Source organism: Eleutherodactylus coqui, chromosome 3 (assembly GCF_035609145.1).
Source record: "Eleutherodactylus coqui strain aEleCoq1 chromosome 3, aEleCoq1.hap1, whole genome shotgun sequence".
NCBI classification, from domain to species: Eukaryota; Metazoa; Chordata; class Amphibia; order Anura; family Eleutherodactylidae; genus Eleutherodactylus; species Eleutherodactylus coqui.
The window spans coordinates 171205628-171226002 of record NC_089839.1 but is presented as its reverse complement, the minus strand read 5'-3'; the positions used below and the strand labels follow the sequence as shown (position 1 = coordinate 171226002).

The following is a 20375-nucleotide window of genomic DNA, read 5'->3' as shown; positions in this document are numbered from 1 at the left end:
TTGCAGATGTCATAGGGAATGATCCCCGAGTAATGCAAACAAGTTGACCTGTCAAACTCTGTCATCAACATGCAAATCGATGTGTAGTGAGACACACACAAACACACGGCCTCCAATGGTAAGCCTCAGTCACGTCCGCTGTCACCTGATCTCACCACCGCTGGCATGAGCAATAATTCAGAAGAATTCAGAACCGACACAGGATTAAAAGGCAGCTTAATTGTATGACCTCGATTTCAGGCAGATTAAGTCAGAGAAAGGACTAGGACTGAGGATGGGATTTGCCTGTTACAGCTGTCCACCCTGACATGACAGTCAGTCACTCCCCGGCCCTGTTGAGTGAGTAGAGGAGACAGCATTTCTTTGATGGTGCCTGCAAAAAAAAATATTATGAGGGGGCTTCAAGATGCAAAAATAGCCAGTTGCACTTGTGATGGGCAACTCAAAGCAACACCCGCGTGTAGAGGCGATGAGAAGGAGCGCATCTCACTCGGATGAAGATCATTAATGAAGATGGATTGATAAGCTGACGAGTCCCAACTTTCCCAATGTTTTTCTTTCTACAGTTCATGTTTGAGAAAACCTGGTAACAGGGCCGACCGCGCAGTCAGCAATGAAAGGTGAGAGAAATATCCACAAGAAAAAAAAAATCATCCCCGGTGCTAACATTTCTCAACCCTACAGCAATTTCCTACAACTTTTCCTGAGATTTAGAAGATAATTCTCCCCAGAGCCCCCAGCGAGAAAAACTCATAAAATATGTATATGGTTCACTGCATAAGAAAGGTCATATGTATAGACATCTGTAAAGGCTAAGCGAGCGCATGGACATGTGTAAGTGTATAGTAGTCACTGAAAGTCTGTGATTAGACAGAGTATATATACACATGCACACACATAACTAAGTTGGGTTTGTTATTTAACTGTATCTTTTGTGATAACATTGAGGATGATATCTAACATATTGCCAAATATATATCTCCTATCTATCAATCTATCCATCTCATATCTATCTATCTATCTCATATCTTTCTATGTATCTATCTCATATCTATCTATTTCATATCTATATCTATCTATTTCATATCTATATCTATCTATCTCATATCTTTCTATATATCTATCTCATATCTATATCTATCTATCTCATATCTTTCTATCTATCTATCTATCTCATATCTATCTCTGTATCTATATATCTCATATCTATCAATCTATTTATCTATCTCATATCTATCTATCTCTCTCTCTCACATCTTTCTATGTATCCATCTCATATCTATCTATCTATCTCACATCTTTTTATCTATCTATTCATCTATCTATCTCATATCTATCTCTCTATTTATATATTCCATATCTATCTCACATCTATCAATCTATCTCACATCTTTCTATCTATCTATCTATCTATCTATCTATCTATCTATCTATCTCACATCTATCTCTCTATCTATCTCATATCTATCTATCTATCTATCTATCTCACATCTATCAATCTATCTCACATCTTTCTATCTATCTATCTATCTCTCTCCTATCTATCTATCTATCTATCTATCTATCGATCTATCTCCTATCTATCTATCTATATCCTATCTATCTATCTATCTATCTATCTATCTATCTATCTATCTATCTATCTATCTATCTCATATCTATCTATCTATTTCATATCTATCTATCTATCTATCTATCTATCTATCTATCTCATATCTATCTATCGATCTATCTATCTCCTATCTATCTCTCTATCTATCTATCCATCTCATATCTATCTATCGATCTATCTATCTATCCCATATCTATCTATCCATCTATCTATCTATCTATCTATCTATCTCATATCTATCTATCTATCTATCTCATATCTATCTATCGATCTATCTATCTCATATCTATCTATCTATCGATCTATCTATCTCATATCTATCTATCTATCGATCTATCTATCTCATATATATCTCCTATCTATCTATCTATCTATCTATCTATCTCATATCTATCTCCTATTTATCTCCTATCTATCTATCTATCTATCTCATATCTATCTATCGATCTATCTATCTATCTCATATCTATCTATCGATCTATCTATCCCATATCTATCTATCTATCTATCTCATATCTATCTATCGATCTATCTATCTCCTATCTATCTATCTATCTATCTCATATCTATCTATCTATCTATCTATCTATCTATCTCATATCTATCTATCTCATATCTATCTATCTCCTATCTATCTCCTATCTATCTATCTACTATCTATCTCCTATCTATCTATCTATCTATCTATCTATCTATATATCTATCTATCTATCTATCTCATATCTATCTATCGATCTATCTATCTCCTATCTATCTCTCTATCTATCTATCCATCTCATATCTATCTATCGATCTATCTATCTCCTATCTATCTCTCTATCTATCTATCCATCTCATATCTATCTATCTATCTCCTATCTATCTCTCTATCTATCTATCCATCTCATATCTATCGATCTATCTATCTATCTCATATCTATCTATCGATCTATCTATCTATCCCATATCTATCTATCCATCTATCTATCTATCCCATATCTATCTATCATCTATCTATCTATCTATCTATCTATCTATCTATCTATCTCATATCTATCTATCGATCTATCTATCTCCTATCTATCTCCTATCTATCGATCTATCTATCTCATATCTATCTATCTATCGATCTATCTATCTCATATATATCTCCTATCTATCTATCTATCTATCTATCTATCTATCTATCTATCTCATATCTATCTCCTATTTATCTCCTATCTATCTATCTCATATCTATCTATCGATCTATCTATCTCATATCTATCTATCGATCTATCTATCCCATATCTATCTATCTATCTATCTATCTATCTCATATCTATCTATCGATCTATCTATCTCCTATCTATCTCCTATCTATCTCCTATCTATCTCCTATCTATCGATCTATCTATCTCATATCTATCTATCTATCTATCTATCTATCTCATATCTATCTATCTATTTATCTATCTATCTATCTATCTATCTCATATCTATCTATCTATCTATCGATCTATCTATCTCCTATCTATCTATCTATCTATCTATCTCATATCTGTCTATATTACTATCTAGCTATATATCTATCACGTAAAAGTACTGAACGGTATAGAAACAGTTGTCAGAAATATGGAAGTGTAACTTTTTGTATCACACTGTATGGTGTGTACACACTATCATAAATCCGGCATACTTTTGGAGGGACAGTTCCTGCTTTTCACCCAAGTCCCTTTGTCCATCTTTGCCCCTCAAATGTCCCTCTTTTTGACCAGAGAAATAATTAGAATGAATAAACTTACAGTCTTGCACCATAAGCTGTTGATATGGTCCCTAACTGTAAGTAAGACTGTATATTATTCTATCATGTGATGTAATTTGGATCTTTAAGATTTGTATATTCTGATGAGTTTTGCACTAATATTTATAATAAAACTATTCAAGCGTATAGATATGTATGAAAATGGATCTGTCACACAATTAACCCTTAGTGTCCCTCTAAGTGCATCTAAAAAGTTGGAAGGTATGAATTTAGTCCTTTAAAAGTATAAAGTATACTTCTGTTATAGAAGCAGCTTTAGATATATTTTCTGTTTTTAGTCTTCTTTGTAGTATACAGCTCCATGTGCCACACATTGCTTATATATTTGCTGCATGACTGAGACATCCACATGATCTTTCTAATACTCTACAAGACGCCTCTATCATTTTACTATCACCTACTATAAGTTAATGCCAACAACATGGACTTTGCACATTTTTGTTATACTAAACTGTGAAAGACTACTTGACAAAACCTGACCACAGATGAGCTATGTTCAGGCTTAAATGTTTGATTGGGATTGTTGGCTATTATTGATCAGGCACCTTAGATCTAATATATCAACTGTCAAAAAAGTAGATGTTTTCAGCCGATGGATAAAATTAGCTCGAATCGAACTACAAGTTCACCAAAACCCCTATAACTGCTGTATAACACTATCTAAAAGCCGTAAAAGCCTCATATAACAATCTGAGAGGAACTAGTGTTGAACGAAGCAAAGCAGTAGAATCCTCCTTTGGGTAGAACTTTGCTAAAAGTTCAGTTCGGATTTGTGCTAAATCTAACTTTTAGCAAAGCTTGACCCAAAACAGGGCTCTACTTGTTCTCTTTGCTCAACGCTAACTCAGGCCAAACTTATTCACTGTATTATGTCGAGTGCAGGGCTTTAGGAGTTGGTGCATAACACCAGGATTGAAAAACAAAGTCTAGAATCTCTAAGATATAATCTACCCCTTGAAGCCTGGCTCTAGCATAACATAGAGTAACAATTTTACCCAAATGTGTCCCAATAAATATTATGTAGGGACCACGACATCATGATGATTGGTGGGGGGTCTCGTAGTGTGACTCATAGAAAGGGGTCTTCAGGAACTTTACTATTGATGAGCTTTCCATAAACAGGTCATCAATAGTTGATCAGCAGGGACCCACCCTTCAGGGTCCCTGCCAATCAGCTGTTTGCCTGGCCTGCTGTGAGTGTGGACAGAGCCAGAAGCAAACAGCTTTGTCCACATTGCAGCAGCCCAAGTTGGTAATGCAGGCACAGCTCCAATGAATTCAACAAAAGCTGTGCCTGCACTACCAATCTGGGCCACAGCAATGTAGACAGAGTTGTCTGCTTCTGGCTCTGTGCATACTGACTGTAGATGTGGGGAGCAGCTGGTCTTGAGCATAAGTCATCAATAGTAAAATACCTTTAAGTTCTCGAGAACCCTTTTTAACATTACTAGTCTTATCATTAAATGTTAAAAACAAATGTTTTTAGAATTTTTGCTATATATTCCGTGTTTAAAATCTAAAAAAAAATACTGAAATAAACTAAAATAGAAAAATTTCTTTAAAAAATGTAATTTATGATTGTTATTTTCAAAAATCTTTTTTTAAATTGGGGATTTTATTGCTTGTACCAGATATTTGCCTAACAAAAAAAAAAAACAACATTGCACAATATTGTATAATAATTCTCTTCCGTCTTGGGATCCATAAAAGATAGGTGAAGACTTCCTCTCTGTTCATAGAAGGAAAAAAATCTGTGAACAATAGAGTATTTTCTTAAGTTCCAGATATCTTAATCGGAGTCAGAGACCTTGGGTGTAGGTCACAACTTAAGAGATTGAATATCACTTTGTGATCTTGTGACCTCATTTATCATTTTAACAATTCCCCCTGACAAATGTTTTAACAGTAGATAAAAGGACAAGTTCAAGTACTGCAAAAGCACAGTTGGCTGTGAGATAAAGAGATATCTGTGACACCAATCATGAATGAACGCTAGGAAATTCTCTTTCAATTAAATCTCCTGGAGAATGACTTGGAGTGACAGACCTTAGATTGACTTTCTTGAGAACTTTCAGAGTAAACTTTTCCTTTGGTATATACACTGAATGGCCACTTTATCAGAAACACCCATCTAGTATGGCATTAAACCGCTTTTGGCCTTCAGAACTGCAGCAATTAGTTGTGGCATAGATTCTACTTGGTGCTGAAATTGTTCTGCAGGAATATTGGACCATGTGGGCAGGAGGGATTCCTGAAAATTAGTTGGAGGCATTTTCAAAACAGCTGACAGGGATTGATTCATACTGTTTGCACCAAATTTGTACCCTCCCATCAGCATGGTGCAAAAGAAATCTGGCCAAGGTGATGTATTTCCATGTCTCAGTGGTCTAATTTTTGTACTTTTTTGCCCAGTGGAGTCTTGGACTTCTGTTTCTCTTAGAAAGCAATGTCACACGAACTCATCATCTATGGTTATAGCTCAGCCATGGTTAAATACACTGAGTTGTGCATTTGGGCACGTTAATTGGAACACCAGCATTGTATTCAGCTGAAATTTGCTTGGCTGTGCACCCTCTACTCATCAGAATAATTCTTGACATCTTCCTCCTAAAATCTTGATATAGTTGCATGAGAAACCCCCACAAGGTTGGCAGTTTTGTAACCCCTCATCTTAGTCAGTCCTAAATCAATAATTAGGCTTCCTTAGTCTAACACCGATGGCAATACCTTATTGAAAGTCGCAACAATGGTAGACTCCAGCACCGAAAGTGAAATTAAAGCTTCATGTTTGATTGTTGAGTAGGTTTAAAAACTCATGATATGCAAACCATAAAAACACCAAGTTGATAAGTTTCCGACTCCGCTTGAGTTCTCAATGATAACCATGATTCTGATTAAGGACTTGGTGTTTTTATGGTTTGCATACCATGAGTTTTTAAACCTACTCACTAATCAAACGTGAATTTGTAATGTTACTTTCGGTGCTGGAGTCTATCATAGCTACAACATATCCTTCATTACCTGTGGACCGCCCTGGCATTAGGTCCTACTTGCATCAATTCCTGGAATTTAAAGGGGTTGTCCCGCGGCAGCAAGTGGGGTTATACACTTCTGTATGGCCATATTAATGCACTTTGTAATGTACATTGTGCATTAATTATGAGCCATACAGAAGTTATAAAAAGTTTTTTACTTACCTGCTCCGTTGCTAGCGTCCTCGTTCCCATGGAGCCGACTAATTTTCGCCCTCCGATGGCCAAATTAGCCGTGCTTGCGCAGTCCGGGTCTTCTGCTCTCTTCAATGGAGCCGCTCGTGCAGAATGCCGGCTCCGTGTAGCTCCGCCCCGTCACGTGCCGATTCCAGCCAATCAGGAGGCTGGAATGGGCTATGGACCGCACAGAAGAGCTGCGGTCCACGGAGGGAGCAGACCCCGGCGGCCATCTTCAGCAGGTAAGTTTGAAGACGCCGGACCGCCGGGATTCAGGTAAGCGCTGAGCGGTTTGTTTTTTTAACCCCTGCATCGGGGTTGTCTCGCGCCGAACGGGGGGGGGGGGGGGGGGGGTTAAAAAAAAAAAAACCCGTTTCGGCGCGGGACAACCCCTTTAAGCCTATGCATCTTACTTTATAAATGGCAGTGAGTTGATTTGTTTATTTATTTGTGTACTCACTGGAAGTCGCTCATGTTGCATGTGGACTTACATTAAAACTGATCCATGGAAAACTTGCTCACTAGATTTTATGCTGCACTCCGGGTCAAGTCTCTAAATTCTATACAATTGTGAAAGGTCCGGTATTTTTAATAATGTGGCCATTTGGTGTAAGTCCATTGATAGTGGCGTACATAGAGGGCTGTAGGATTAAACCGAGTCTCGTTCACAGTACCAGGTTATTCCACCCCAGTCAGCAGGGTTTGATGTTCTTTCCCTTTTTAACATCAAAAGGGTGGGAGAAACCAAGACTGGGCTTCTTCTCTCCAAGGACCCCATAGCGGCAATATAGACTGTCTTTACTGTACATACACCCTTGAGAGCAAAAAAATTATAAAGCTTTTTCATCATTTCCAAAAGTAAAAAAAAAAACCTCTAAACAATGTTAACGCCTGGAAAGGTCCTATACAAAATGTGAAAAAACAAAGCTGCGGGGTTGTGAGTGCATTAAACGTTGGCTGAGATGAATAGACGATAGACAGATGAACAATGCCGCCTGTGATACGCAGGTGATCAAACAAAGTTATTAAATATAAGGGTGACTGCATTGAGTAGCATTGTTCAGATGTCAGCGTGTGAGGGAAAAGTACTGTACGGCTCTGCAGGCTGCATATCAGTCGGAGATCTCTTGTCCTTTAGTCTTTGCCAGCAGGGATTTTAGGGAAGCATTATCCTTTGTGAGGCATTTACGAGAATGTTCTTTGCCTTAGAGTGTGCGTCAATTCATGACACATGAAACTAGGAGGGGATGAAGGAGATTAAATATGTGTGCAGATATACTGAATGTACAATATAAAGATGTAGCAGAGCTCGATTAGTCATTGTAATAACCTGCTATCGATTCTGATAACTCACCCAGTTTAGATCATGTAGAAGGTTTTCCTATCTTTCCTATACTCCACATAATAGAATGAATCAGTGGATAGTACTCTGCTAAATTTAGTGAGTGGTAAGATGCAGGTGTAACCTATTACTAGTTGCAACCTTTAGGCCAAGCTCTCACAGTCGGATTTGGATTGCGGATTCCATGATCGCCGCTCATGCGGACGATGTGCGGTAAAACATGGGCATTAAAAGGCATGCATTTTCACTTTTTTGTTCTCGCGCTCAAGAATACGAATTGCGTAATCCGTGTGCGGAAGGAAAATTGCTACATGCTTTATTTTAGCGTGGATTCTGCATGGACGGCCCCCATTGAAGTCAATTAATGTGAGTGTTCCGTCGCCCATACGCAGTTAATATTGCGCATGGGTGGTGGAAATGCTCGCAACTTCAAAGGAAAATAGATTTAAAAAATGGAATACTGGCTGGAGGGGAGAGAGAGAGCTTTCTACCGTGTGGAAGATACTCTGTGCATAGAATACATCCGCGTGGAAAAACTCTTGCATCCGCGATCTTCTGCAATCATTCACATTTACTTAAAGGGGTTGTCCCGAGGCAGCAAGTGGGTCTATACACTTCTGTATGGCCATAATAATGCACTTTGTAATGTACATTGTGCATTAATTATGAGCCATACAGAAGTTATAAAAAGTTTTTTACTTACCTGCTCCGTTGCTAGCGTCCTCGTTCCCATGGAGCCGACTAATTTTCGCCCTCCGATGGCCAAATTAGCCGCGCTTGCGCAGTCCGGGTCTTCTGCTTTCTTCTATGGAGCCGCTCGTGCCAGAGAGCGGCTCCGTGTAGCTCCGCCCCGTCACGTGCCGATTCCAGCCAATCAGGAGGCTGGAATCGGCAGTGGACCGCACAGAAGAGCTGCGGTCCACGAAGGTAGAAGATCCCGGCGGCCATCTTCAGCGGTAAGTATTGAAGTCACCGGACCGCCGGGATTCAGGTAAGCGCTGTGCGGGTGGTTTTTTTAACCCCTGCATCGGGGTTGTCTCGCGCCGAACGGGGGGGGGGTTTAAAAAAAAAAAAACCCGTTTCGGCGCGGGACATCTCCTTTAAAGTTAATTATGCGAAAATCCACATGCAGAGTCAGATCTGTTTGTGTGAGCCTTGCCAGGATGCACCACCCCTGTAGGACTGCAGGGCTGGGGGTGATTAACTGGTTTTGCAATGGAAAGCAAGGCCAACCTGATGTTTCCCCTGCAGTAGGATTATCAAAGTGAACAAAAGCAGAAGTAGGGGCTTATTCAGACAACCATATGCGCAAAAACACTTGACAGAGCGCAATGCATTTGTGCATGAACAAGGTTTTTAAGGTAGATTTGCGTGCGTATCAGCGAATAGTATTGTACGTTTTGGAAACATAGAACCAATTCGCACACATACAACACATGGATTAAAAGGCTATTTAGCTTAATGATGCCTTATTTTCCTTGCATTTTGCGCAGTTTCATACTTCTCCTTGCGTATTTTGGCACCTCCCATAGACTTCTTTAGGAGCCTTCACTGCGCAAAATGCAGTATGATAGAGCAAGTCCTGCTTTTTTCCGTGCGTGAAATGCGAACGCAAAACACACTCATAAGGACAAACTGATTGAAAACACTGGGTTCTATTCTCTGTGTCTAGCGGGCGTAAGTTTTACATGCGTAAATACGGTCGTGTGAAGAAGTCCTAAGGGGCGAATTTTCCTTATTTTCCCTTAAACACATGTCTATACGCTGCAACCTGCACCGGACATGTGTTCCCAGTGTTACTGAGGAAGAGGCATTTATTTTGCCTCGAAACGCGTTTATAAATACTGGAATTACAAATAAACAGAGAAGTCAATCTAATATCGCTGCATACTTGTATGCTCATTATCAGGTCGCGCCTTACTCCCAGTTTTTTTCACTCTGATGTTTCTATTACTGGCACATCTATCCTTGCGGGATTGACATTACTTGGATTGGCTGCACCTGCCACGTCTCGTATAGACTTCTTTGATTCCAGAAAATAGGGATCATTTTCATTACAAACCTTTTCCGCAATATTTATCTTCTATTGAGGTTCCTCCAGTCCTTTTTTCTATCTACCACTATCTATATTTTCCTTGCAGTGGCCACTATAGGGTAAATGTAGTATTACAGGACAGCCATTCACATAAATGGCCGTCTTGTAATAACAGGACGACAAAAGGTCTACCAGGACAGGAACTGCTCTTCTTGAGTGGCTCTCTGTTCTGAGTGATAGAGAAGGGTCTTGAGTGGAGAACCCCACTATTGAACACTTGTTGCTCTAGTAGGACATATGAACATGCCTTGTTTGCACACCATCCATAATATATGCTTCAGGTAAATCTAAGCATCAGATAAATCCCACTGAAATCAATAGTCTAGCCATGTAATGCATGGACCTGCTGCATCCTCCTCAGGGCTGAGAAGTCCGTAAGCCAAACTTCTAACTTTGACTCTTCTATTTTTCCACATTACAGCTCCAACTCATTCATAAATAGCTCATGAATAATTAGGACTAAAATTAGTAGTAAAATTGTAACATCACACTTAATATATTAGACATTAAAATATTATTTTAATGCCAGCGTTGGAGTCGGTACATTTAATCGACTCTGACTCCACCGAAAACCACCTCTGACTCCACAACTCTGGTTCTCCTATAGCTGCTTTCTACTGTGGCTGATATAGATAAGGGTCATATTTGCTGGAAACTCCTGTATTAACTCATAATTCCTTAATAGGGCATTAGAAATAGGATTTTTCGACCCAAACAGCCCCCTTGATTCTGTTGTGAAAAAAAAGACTCCAATACAAATTCTCCTTTTGAAATGTTCACTCTGATTCTGTGTTTTTCTAGGTGGACTGCTATTAATCTCAAGTCTCATTCTGGTATTCCAAGCGACCTGGGGATGTCTTGAGGTTTGCACGTGTCAACCTTATTCAAGGATGGTTGACTGCAGCTACAGAGGATTATTGGACGTTCCAAGTCATTTGCCATCACAAACTCAAATACTCTACTTGCAAGGTAACCAAATTCGAGTGATCAACCATACTTCTTTTATCAATGTTCCTGACCTCAGAATTTTAGACTTGTCTAACAACTCCATCTCAAGAGTGCCACTATATGCCTTCCACTACCTGCGTTCCCTCCAGGTCTTAAATCTGACCAACAACTATATCCACTATCTTGAAGGTCAGGTTTTCACGCCTCTACTTGCTCTGAAGGAACTGGACTTGTCTTTTAACAACGTTAGCTCTTTGCCAGACTCCTTAGGGAACAACACTCGAAACCTGACCTTTCTTGGACTGAAACACAACCACCTACAAGCAGTTGACAGGATGGTGCTGGAGACATTCACAAACCTTAAAGTGTTGCTTGTAAAATCCAACCCTTGGCAATGCAGCTGCCCGGTTCTGGGTCTAAAACTTTGGCTGGAGAACTTTTTATATAAAGGTCAGTAGCACAATGGGAAATGTAATACAACAGTCCTCACAGTCCTTTCACATGTAGTCTGTCCTATTAATAAAGAAATGTTATTACTGTCATCGCCGGAGGTCAATTTAAGAGTGAGAAAAAGGTTTTAGCTAAAATCCACTTCCTTCATTTTACACATGATTGTAAATGATCTGTTACTGTATACAGATGTCAGAGTGTAAGGAACAGTAGTCTCAAATTCTGCAAACATCATATTTTCACAGCTCATCAGCCAAATACTTAATTGCATTTTTCAATACTTTTTTCTAAGATTGAATTACTTCTATTATTTCTCAGTGTGTGTTTAAACACCAGTCTGTTACGGATATTTGTTTCTTGTGGCTCAATTCCAAAAATTAGCCTTCAGGATATGGGAATATCTAAGTCTACATCAGAGTGTGTTACTATTCAACTGAACAATACATATATTAGCATAATTAGCATTTAGCATTATATATACAGTCTCTAAATTAAGCCCCACTTTGATACATTTATTACTCACCAACCATCGTACATGAGAGGCTGTTTTCTGACTATAAGATGCACAAGGATCCCAGGCTTTATCCAAATTATATTGATTACATGGGAACCCTATGAGTGAATCTAGGGAACCAAGAATCCCAAAGCCATAACTGAGCAGCAGAGCCCCCCCCCCCCCCCCCCAATGGGATGTCTACTGTGCTATAAACGGTATGGGTTGTTCTTCTTTGCGGAGTCCATGGAAACCAGCTTCTCCTATCTGGACATGCTGGAAAATTGGTTAATGCCACAAATACCTGTTGACACTCATGATTACGTCTACCAGTACGGTGCACCATCCCACTTTCATTTTCAAGTTCCTGTCTACCACCATATCTCAACACTGGATAGGAAGAGTGGGAAGAAGCGACCATGCCAACTTGATCGCCTGACTTTACGCCATGTGATTTTTACTTGTGGAGCTACATCAAGGGCACAACCTACGTGCCGCCTCAGACAATTAGGCTTGAGGAATTGCAAGTAAGAATTCAGGAAGCTGCAGATACTGATGCTAAGTATGTTAGGCAGAGTCCGGCAGTTCGATTACTGTATCGATGTTTGCCGCATCACCCACAGGGTCTTGCATAGAATTGATGCAATGTGGGTAAAACCTGGAATCTTTGTGCATCCTGTAAATCAGAAAACTGCCTCTTATGTATGTTGGTTGCTGAGTAATAGACTTATTAAAGTTGCAAATGCACAAAAATTTGTGTGACCAAAGCGAGCATCACGCTGATAAAAATGCACTTGGCTGCGTTTATGCACACATAGAGTGTGCTGCCCGCTATCCCCTGCTGTGGCTGTGACAGCTGCAGCAGGGGATTCCTTGGATGTGAAACCCCTGGATGCTGTCACATCCAGGAGTTTCAACTTTCGTCAATGGGGCCGGCGGTGGCAGCTGCGGCGGCCCCATTGACATACAGAGAACATCTACATTGAAAGCAATGGTCTGCCGGCAAGCCCTGCAGTAATTTTCAAGAAAGGGCTTTAAATATAAGCCCTTCCCTGAAAAATCATCCCTAAAATGTGTAAAAAAAAAGAAAAATATATATATATCCTCACCTCTCCGCAGCTGCCGGGTCTCAGGCGCATCCAGCCGCGTCTTCTCCCTGAACTGCTCAAAAGTGCTTTTTAGCAGGCGGGGATTTAAAATCTCCGACTGCTGAAAGGGCTGCCCCCGATTGGCTGAGCACTGTGACCAATCAGAGAGGCAGCTCTCAGCAGTCATTTAGTAGCTGAGTGCCGGCTCCGTTGAATTTAATGGGAGAACATCGCGCTCCTGTGCCACAGCTGTCACAGCTGTGCCAGAGGATCGCGATCTTCATTGTATATTCTCAGTGGGGTCGGCGCTGTTGCCACCGGCCCAACTGAGCACAAGGTGAAACCCTTGGATGTGACAGCATCCAGGGGTTTCACATGCAAAAAAGACAGATGCCGCAGTTACTTGCGTTTTTAAATCTGCTGCCCTATACTTACCGCTGCACATTTTTGTGCGCAAGTAAAAATCGGGCATATGACCGCTGCCATTGAAAAGCATTGGTTCTATATAGATCCCGATTGCAAACGCAAGTAACATGAGCACATAAAAATGCCCGTCTGACTGAGCCCTTATGCAGGATGAACTTTAGTCTTGATTTATCAATTTTTTGGGAACATATAAGATTTTGATTGCTTTTTGATTCCAGTTTTTTTCTATATGGAAAATTTTGAAAATTTGTAATTCTGGCAAGGTTTTTTTTTTCTAACAGCGTTCACCACGGTTTAAATTATTCACTAAATTAATTCTGGAGACCAGTATTATTACACCAATACCAAATTTATATATTTTTTGCAACATTTTCACACTTTTTAAAAATATTTTTTGCTTATCGCTGCATTCAAAGACCCCTTAAATTTTATTTATTTGTCAACAGTGCTATGTTTATTTTTTTGCGGGATAAGTTGTACTTTTTAAGGCCTCGGTCAGACGGGCGTTTTTTGCCGCGATTTGCGGATCGCATGTCGGATGCGCATCCGCAAATCGCGTGACCAGGGCCGACGATTCGCCGAAAAATCTGCAGCTAGCAGCGTTTTTGGCGAAACGGGCAGACACGAGGAATCGCAGATCACGCATATCTGCGATCTGCGATACCTTGTGTTCTCTATATGCGCTCAATGGGGCCGGCGGCAGCAGCGCCGACCCCATTGAGAACATATACTACAATGATCATTCTCCTCTGCCACAGATGTAACAGCTGTGGAAGAGAAGAATGATGTTTGCCCATTGAATTCAATGGAGCCGGCTATACAGCCGGCTCCATTGAAAGCAATGGGCTGCCGGCGAGTGCCGGATGAATTTTCAGGAAGGGCCCGAAAGCCCTTCCCTGAAAATCATCCAAAAATGTGTAAAAAAAAAATATATATATATACTCACCTAGTCCCTGCAGCCAGAGTTCAGCCGCGGCCATCCGGCAGTTCTCCTGAACTGCTGTGAGTAGTATTCAGCAGGCAGGGATTTTAAATCCCCGCCTGCTGAATGGGCTGCCTCTGATTGGTCACAGCCCTCACCAATCAGAGGCAGCTCTCACTCACCCATTCATGAATTCATGAATGGGTGAGTGAGTGCTGCCTCTGATTGGCTCAGCGCAGGGACCAATCAGGGGCAGCTCTCAGCTATTGAATGACAGCTGTGGCAGAGGAGAATGATCATTGTAGTATATGTTCTCAATGGGGTCGGCGCTGCTGCCGCTGGCCCCATTGAGCGCATATAGAGAACACAAGGAATCGCAGATCGCAGATAGGCGCGATCTGCGATTTCTTGTGCCCTATAATTTATCGGACATCCGCATAAAAAGCGGCCATGTGTCCAATACCATTGCAAAGCAATGGTTCTAAATATGCGCAGATCGCATGCGCATGCGCAAATCGCGGGAAAAAACGCCCGTGTGACCCAGGCCTAATAGTAACATTTTTTGATCCTTGCAACGTTTTTATCACTCACTTTCCATTTTTTGAGGCGAAATAGGCAAAACTAGCTATTTTTGCCATGTTTTTTCTATTTTTTTCATGATGTGCTCTGTGTAGGTTAAGTAATGTACTAACTTTTTTCTCTGGGTCATTATGAGCGCAGCATTTTTTTGTTTTCTTTTTTTTACATAGTAAGGGCGAGCACCCACTGGCGTTTGCGTTCTCCGCGGGAAAAAAACGCAGCGTTTTCGCGGCGTTTTCCGTTAATTTCCATTGACATTCATGGGTGCATTAGGAGAAAAATAGGGACACATATGCAACTGACAGTTCCTATGTTAAAAACGCAAACGCAACGCAAAAAAAACGCCAGTGGACAGGAACACATGTTATCTCTATGCCTGTGCAGGAAAAACGCAAAACGCAACACGCAGGTAAAAAAACGCCAGTGGGTGCTCGCCCTAAAGGTGAGAAGGTGAGGTTTTAGCATTTTGATTTTATTTTATACTTTTCGTTTTTGTCCCACTAGGGGACTTGAATATCAGCATATTTTTTCATTCTTCTAATAAACTACTAAGCTTCAGTATAGTAGTGCATTAGAAAGCCTATGAGCCTCAGCCAGAGGCTGAGCCTCATAGGCCACTGTAGCTGACAGACCCGGAGACTATATTCAAGCCATTGGGCCCTCAAGATCACATCTGGTCAGTGCGATGGGTGAGAAAGGGAGCCCCCTCCCTCTGTCAGCAATTTACATGCTACAGTCACACTGACAATAGCGTGTAAAGGCTTAAACACTGGGGTCTACAGGTTTCTTCGGTCCCCCTTGTTAGAGCAAGTGACAGTCAGGCAACCACTCTCCCTGGCACCAGGCTTCTTGTACAGCTATAGTCAAAAGACAGCACTGCAGAATAAAGCCCCTTAACAGACGCTGTCAAAAGACGTATGGCCACACGTTAAGGGGTTAATGCCATAATACACACAAACCTTTATATAAAAATGTGAGCATGAACAGATGGATGCACTTTTATACAGTAAATAAGGCATAACTAAGAACAGATATACAGAATGTACATCAAAGATACACATGCTAAAATAAAATACTACATCTGTCAGTAGAGGAAGGAAAACTTATAGGTAAGCAAGACAGCTGTACTGGGAAGTCAATATCGATGCTTAAATGGCCACTTACTTTTAAACCACTTGTGCTTATTTGATAGCCAATATAATACTTATCAAAAGTGCGTCACTGTATTTACCTAAAATGATGGTTTTGCGCTGAAAAATCATTCTTACATACTTGCCACTAGGGGTCTCCCTCCCTTCCTTCTAATCTGCTGTCCACTGCCTGTTGTCTAGTGAGGCTGAATGCACACGACCGAGTCGGATTCCGCATGCAGAATCCGACCCGCTGCCCGGCCTGTGACCCCTGCATACCTGTCTAGATGGTTTTTGTCTGTGCTTCGAATGTGCCAGCCGGTGCGCTGATGCATATGGGTAGTACAGATATGATCGCGCCGTCGCTAGGTGATGACGTGGATTCCGCAGCCTTTCTGCATCAATGATTGAGCATGGTCCATGGGACGGAAGTCTTCCATTGACTTCAATGGAAGCCGTCCGCACAGAATCCGGCTCAAAATAGAGCATGCTGCGATTTTTCCACTGCGAGCGGAAAATCGCAATTGATTTCCCACGTGGGCATGGAAACCTGCTTTTACATTGCATGCTATGGCGTTCGCTCCGGATTCCGCAATGCAAATCTGGCTGTGCGCAGTGGGTTGTACAGGGATAACAAGACAGAGAACAGGAAGTGGAAGAGGGTGATGACTCCTGCTGCCCACAGAAATCTATAGAGAGCAGAAGTGAGAGGCTCTAAAGAAAAGGGAGAGGCTGTAAACTGACAGCAGCTTCAGTTAAAAAAAAAAGGAATTTAATTATGGTTTTACTAGTAATACCAAAGAATCCCAAGAAAGAACTTTAATAATAATTAAAACACTGCAGCATGCCGGACTGTCGGGCAGCATGCCAGAACCCCAAGAGGCCCCATTATAGTCAATGGAGTCAGTCGGGTGCCATTTGTTTCTATCATAAGATGGATTGATTCCCAGCTAGCAATCAGTTTTCCTGTTCTCGTAATGGAGGGGGAAAATGGAATGCGTAACATAAGTGTGAACCCAGCCGGAGAACATTACTGAGATCACACGTTTTGGGCTATGGCTAGGGTGATAACTAGAGATGAGCGAGCATACTCGTCCGAGCTTGATACTCGTTCGAGTATTAGGGTGTTCGAGATGCTCGTTACTCGAGACGAGTACCACGCGATGTTCGAGTCACTTTCATTTTCTTCCCTGAGAAATTTGCGCGCTTTTCTGGCCAATAGAAAGACAGGGAAGGCATTACAACTTCCCCCTGCAACGTTCAAGCCCTATACCACCCCCCTGCAGTGAGTGGCTGGCGAGATTAGGTGTCACCCGAGTATTAAAATCTGCCCTCCCGCGGCTCGCCACAGATGCCTTCTGACATAAATCAGGGAAAGTGCTGCTGCTGGTGCTGCTGTTATACGGAGAGCGTTAGGAGTTATTTTAGGCTTCAAGAACCCCAACGGTCCTTCTTAGGCCATAGAAATCGCAGATCGCACCTATGTGCGATCTGCGATTCCTGTTCTCTTCTCTATATGCGCTCAATGGGGCCGGCGGCAGCAGCGCCGACCCCATTGAGAACATATAAAAGACAAATCATTCTTCTCTGCCACAGCTGTAACAGCTGTGGCAGAGAAGAATGATGTTTGCCCATTGAATTCAATGGAGCCGGCAATACAGCAGGTTCCACTGAAAGCAATGGGCTGCCGGCGATCGCGGGATGAATTGTCGGGAAGGGCTTAAATATATAAGCCCTTCCCTGCAATTCATCCAGAAATGTGTAAAAATAAAAATATATACCGGCGTATAAGGCGACGGGGCGTATAAGACGACCCCCCAACTGTCACCTTATACGCCGGGAATACAGCGGAGCAAAGAATAAAAATCATTACTCACTTCGCCTGGCGTTCTGCGGCGCTGCTGCAGGCTGTCGCTCCCTCCTGGTCCCCGGCAGAGCATTGCTTTCTGGACACAGGGCTTGAAATCCCCGCCTCCAGAAAACACACGTGCCTTCAGCCAATCACAGCCATTCAATGACATCATTGTCATTGGCCTTATACGCCGGTATATACGGTATATATTTTTATTGTAACACATTTCTGGATGAATTGCAGGGAAGGGCTTATATATTTAAGCCCTTCCCGACAATTCATCCTGCGCACGCCGGCAGCCCATTGCTTTCAGTGGAACCTGCTGTATTGCCGGCTCCATTGAATTCAATGGGCTAACATCGTTCTTCTCTGCCACAGCTGTTACAGCTATGGCAGAGGAGAACGATCTTTATGCTGACAGTGGGGGGGGGGGGGGCACTCTTGCCGCTATTGTGGCTTAATAGTGGGACCTGTGAACTTGAGATGCAGCCCAACATGTAGCCCCTCGCCTGCCCTATCCGTTTCTGTGTCGTTCCCATCACTTTCTTGAATTGCCCCGATTTTCACAAATGAAAACCTTAGCGAGCATCGGCGATATACAAAAATGCTCGGGTCGCCCATTGACTTCAATGGGGTTCGTTACTCGAAACGAACCCTCGAGCATCGCGAAAAGTTCATCCCGAGTAACGAGCACTCGAGCATTTTGGTGCTCGCTCATCTCTAGTGATAACAGATCAGGCTTGTATCTAAAATAATTACTGTGTATCCATGCTTCTATGGTTAAGGCTTCTACATGGGAGTTAGCCCATTGTCACCACTATGGAAGAGTGCTGGTCTATGGCCCTTAGCAATGGGCACTGTGTTAGGGCAATATACTATGTGGTATTATATTTTGGTACCATATTGTAATAGGGCACCATAGTCTTGTGTTTGCTCCCTGTTCATATCCTTTCCATGACCTTTGGGTCAATTCTCCAGTCTCTTGTTTGCAAACTATGTAGTGTTCATTTTACGAAAGGCGAGTCTTACAAGGTTACCATCATGTTTTAGTAAAGGGGATAGGACTAATCAGCACTGGACCTACTTTCTCCTATGGCCTCATAGCAACTGCTTGGTCTGCTTCTATGTTTTGTATGTCTTTGCTGAATGCATTGAAGCAAGCATTTCATTATTCAGCGTGCTTTACATCTACGTGCCAGAATTCATACAATTTGATCTTTCGATTGTTCTCTTTGCCTGAATTTGACATTACAACCACACAGCTAATGCCTTTTGTCAGGAAGCTGGCTCTGGACAGTGTATAACATGCGCTGAATCTGTTCAGGATGACAATCAGTAACTTGACATAAAAAAATTAAAAAGGCTTAGAAATGGCGGGATGAATGCTCTTAGGGAATTGCTGGGACTTCCCAGGTTGTAAAACTACACGAATCAAAAGATGTCCAGACTACTCGTCAGGCATTCCCATGCTTCATATTAACATTCATAAGAATTAATAATGGATTTTAGATTTTATTCCATCCAGCCAGTAGCTTTTCTCTTCATTTATCTATGTGACAGCCTCAGCTTGAGTCCACATGTCCTAAAGTCTGGTTAAACTATTGCACAATAGAAGGAGCTATCATCTGCCTCCAAGCAGTCAACTAGTCATCTATCTGCATCAAGACGCAATGTAAGTCTACTTAACATGAATGGAAGCTTCACTAAAAACTCTCCTGGGGCCAAGTTTTCACTTGGATTTGGAAACTCTGTACTGCAAAGTATTGTTCTACCATTGTGTCTTGTATATGCTTAAAGGGCCAGGACACCTAAAACTGCAGCGTCTTATGTTAACACGCTAATACTAGGCTTCAGAAGTCACTAAGAATAGATATTCTCAAGAGATATTTTCATCTGTGTAACTGAAAACAAAGTTATCCTTTATTGGCGTGAAATGCATTGGAAACAGCAGAGAAAAGAACCACTATAAAATTATAACAGGCGGACTACTTAGCACTAATACCGATGGAATGACGAGAGAGATAAGTATAACACTTACATCTCCAGATTCAGCGGGTCACCTCCTTTCAGCTCAAAAGCTTAGCGCATAGGGCTAAAAGTAGGTGAAACATTCCCTTTAAATATAGATTGGCGAAACCTGCCAATTTCAGTAGGACCATGTCATCATCTAATTTGTAAGGTGTCCTCTCTACTCTCACCCGAAGGCAGATGCTAGGGAGATAAGGATTGGGCAATTGGGTTTCAACTTCCCGCTCATTTTATTCTTGGGTATCAGAGATGTTTGCCAGAGCCTCTCTACGTTTAGAACACATGCATTCTTGGCCAAGTCAAGCATACATGTGTCCGGGTAATGGGTCAAGAGAGATAGCTGTCAGTTGGACACTAGTCCAGCTATCTGATAAGTATTGGCAGTGTTAACACTCAATAAACAATTTTAACTGTATTA

General features: G+C 41.5%; 2 protein-coding genes across 2 annotated transcripts in view; one reads left to right on the top strand and one right to left on the bottom strand.

Annotated features, from left to right (window-relative positions):
* CACNA2D3 (calcium voltage-gated channel auxiliary subunit alpha2delta 3) overlaps window positions 1-20375 on the bottom strand; it is a 1017883-nt gene that overhangs the window by 194065 nt on the left and 803443 nt on the right. The window lies entirely within an intron of this gene.
* LRTM1 (leucine rich repeats and transmembrane domains 1) overlaps window positions 150-20375 on the top strand; it is a 28779-nt gene continuing 8553 nt past the window's right edge. The window contains exons 1-2 of the mRNA XM_066596542.1: window positions 150-620; window positions 10843-11439. Of these exons, the coding sequence (XP_066452639.1) occupies window positions 614-620; window positions 10843-11439 (604 nt within the window). The 5' untranslated portion in view covers window positions 150-613. The remainder of the gene's footprint in view (window positions 621-10842; window positions 11440-20375) is intronic.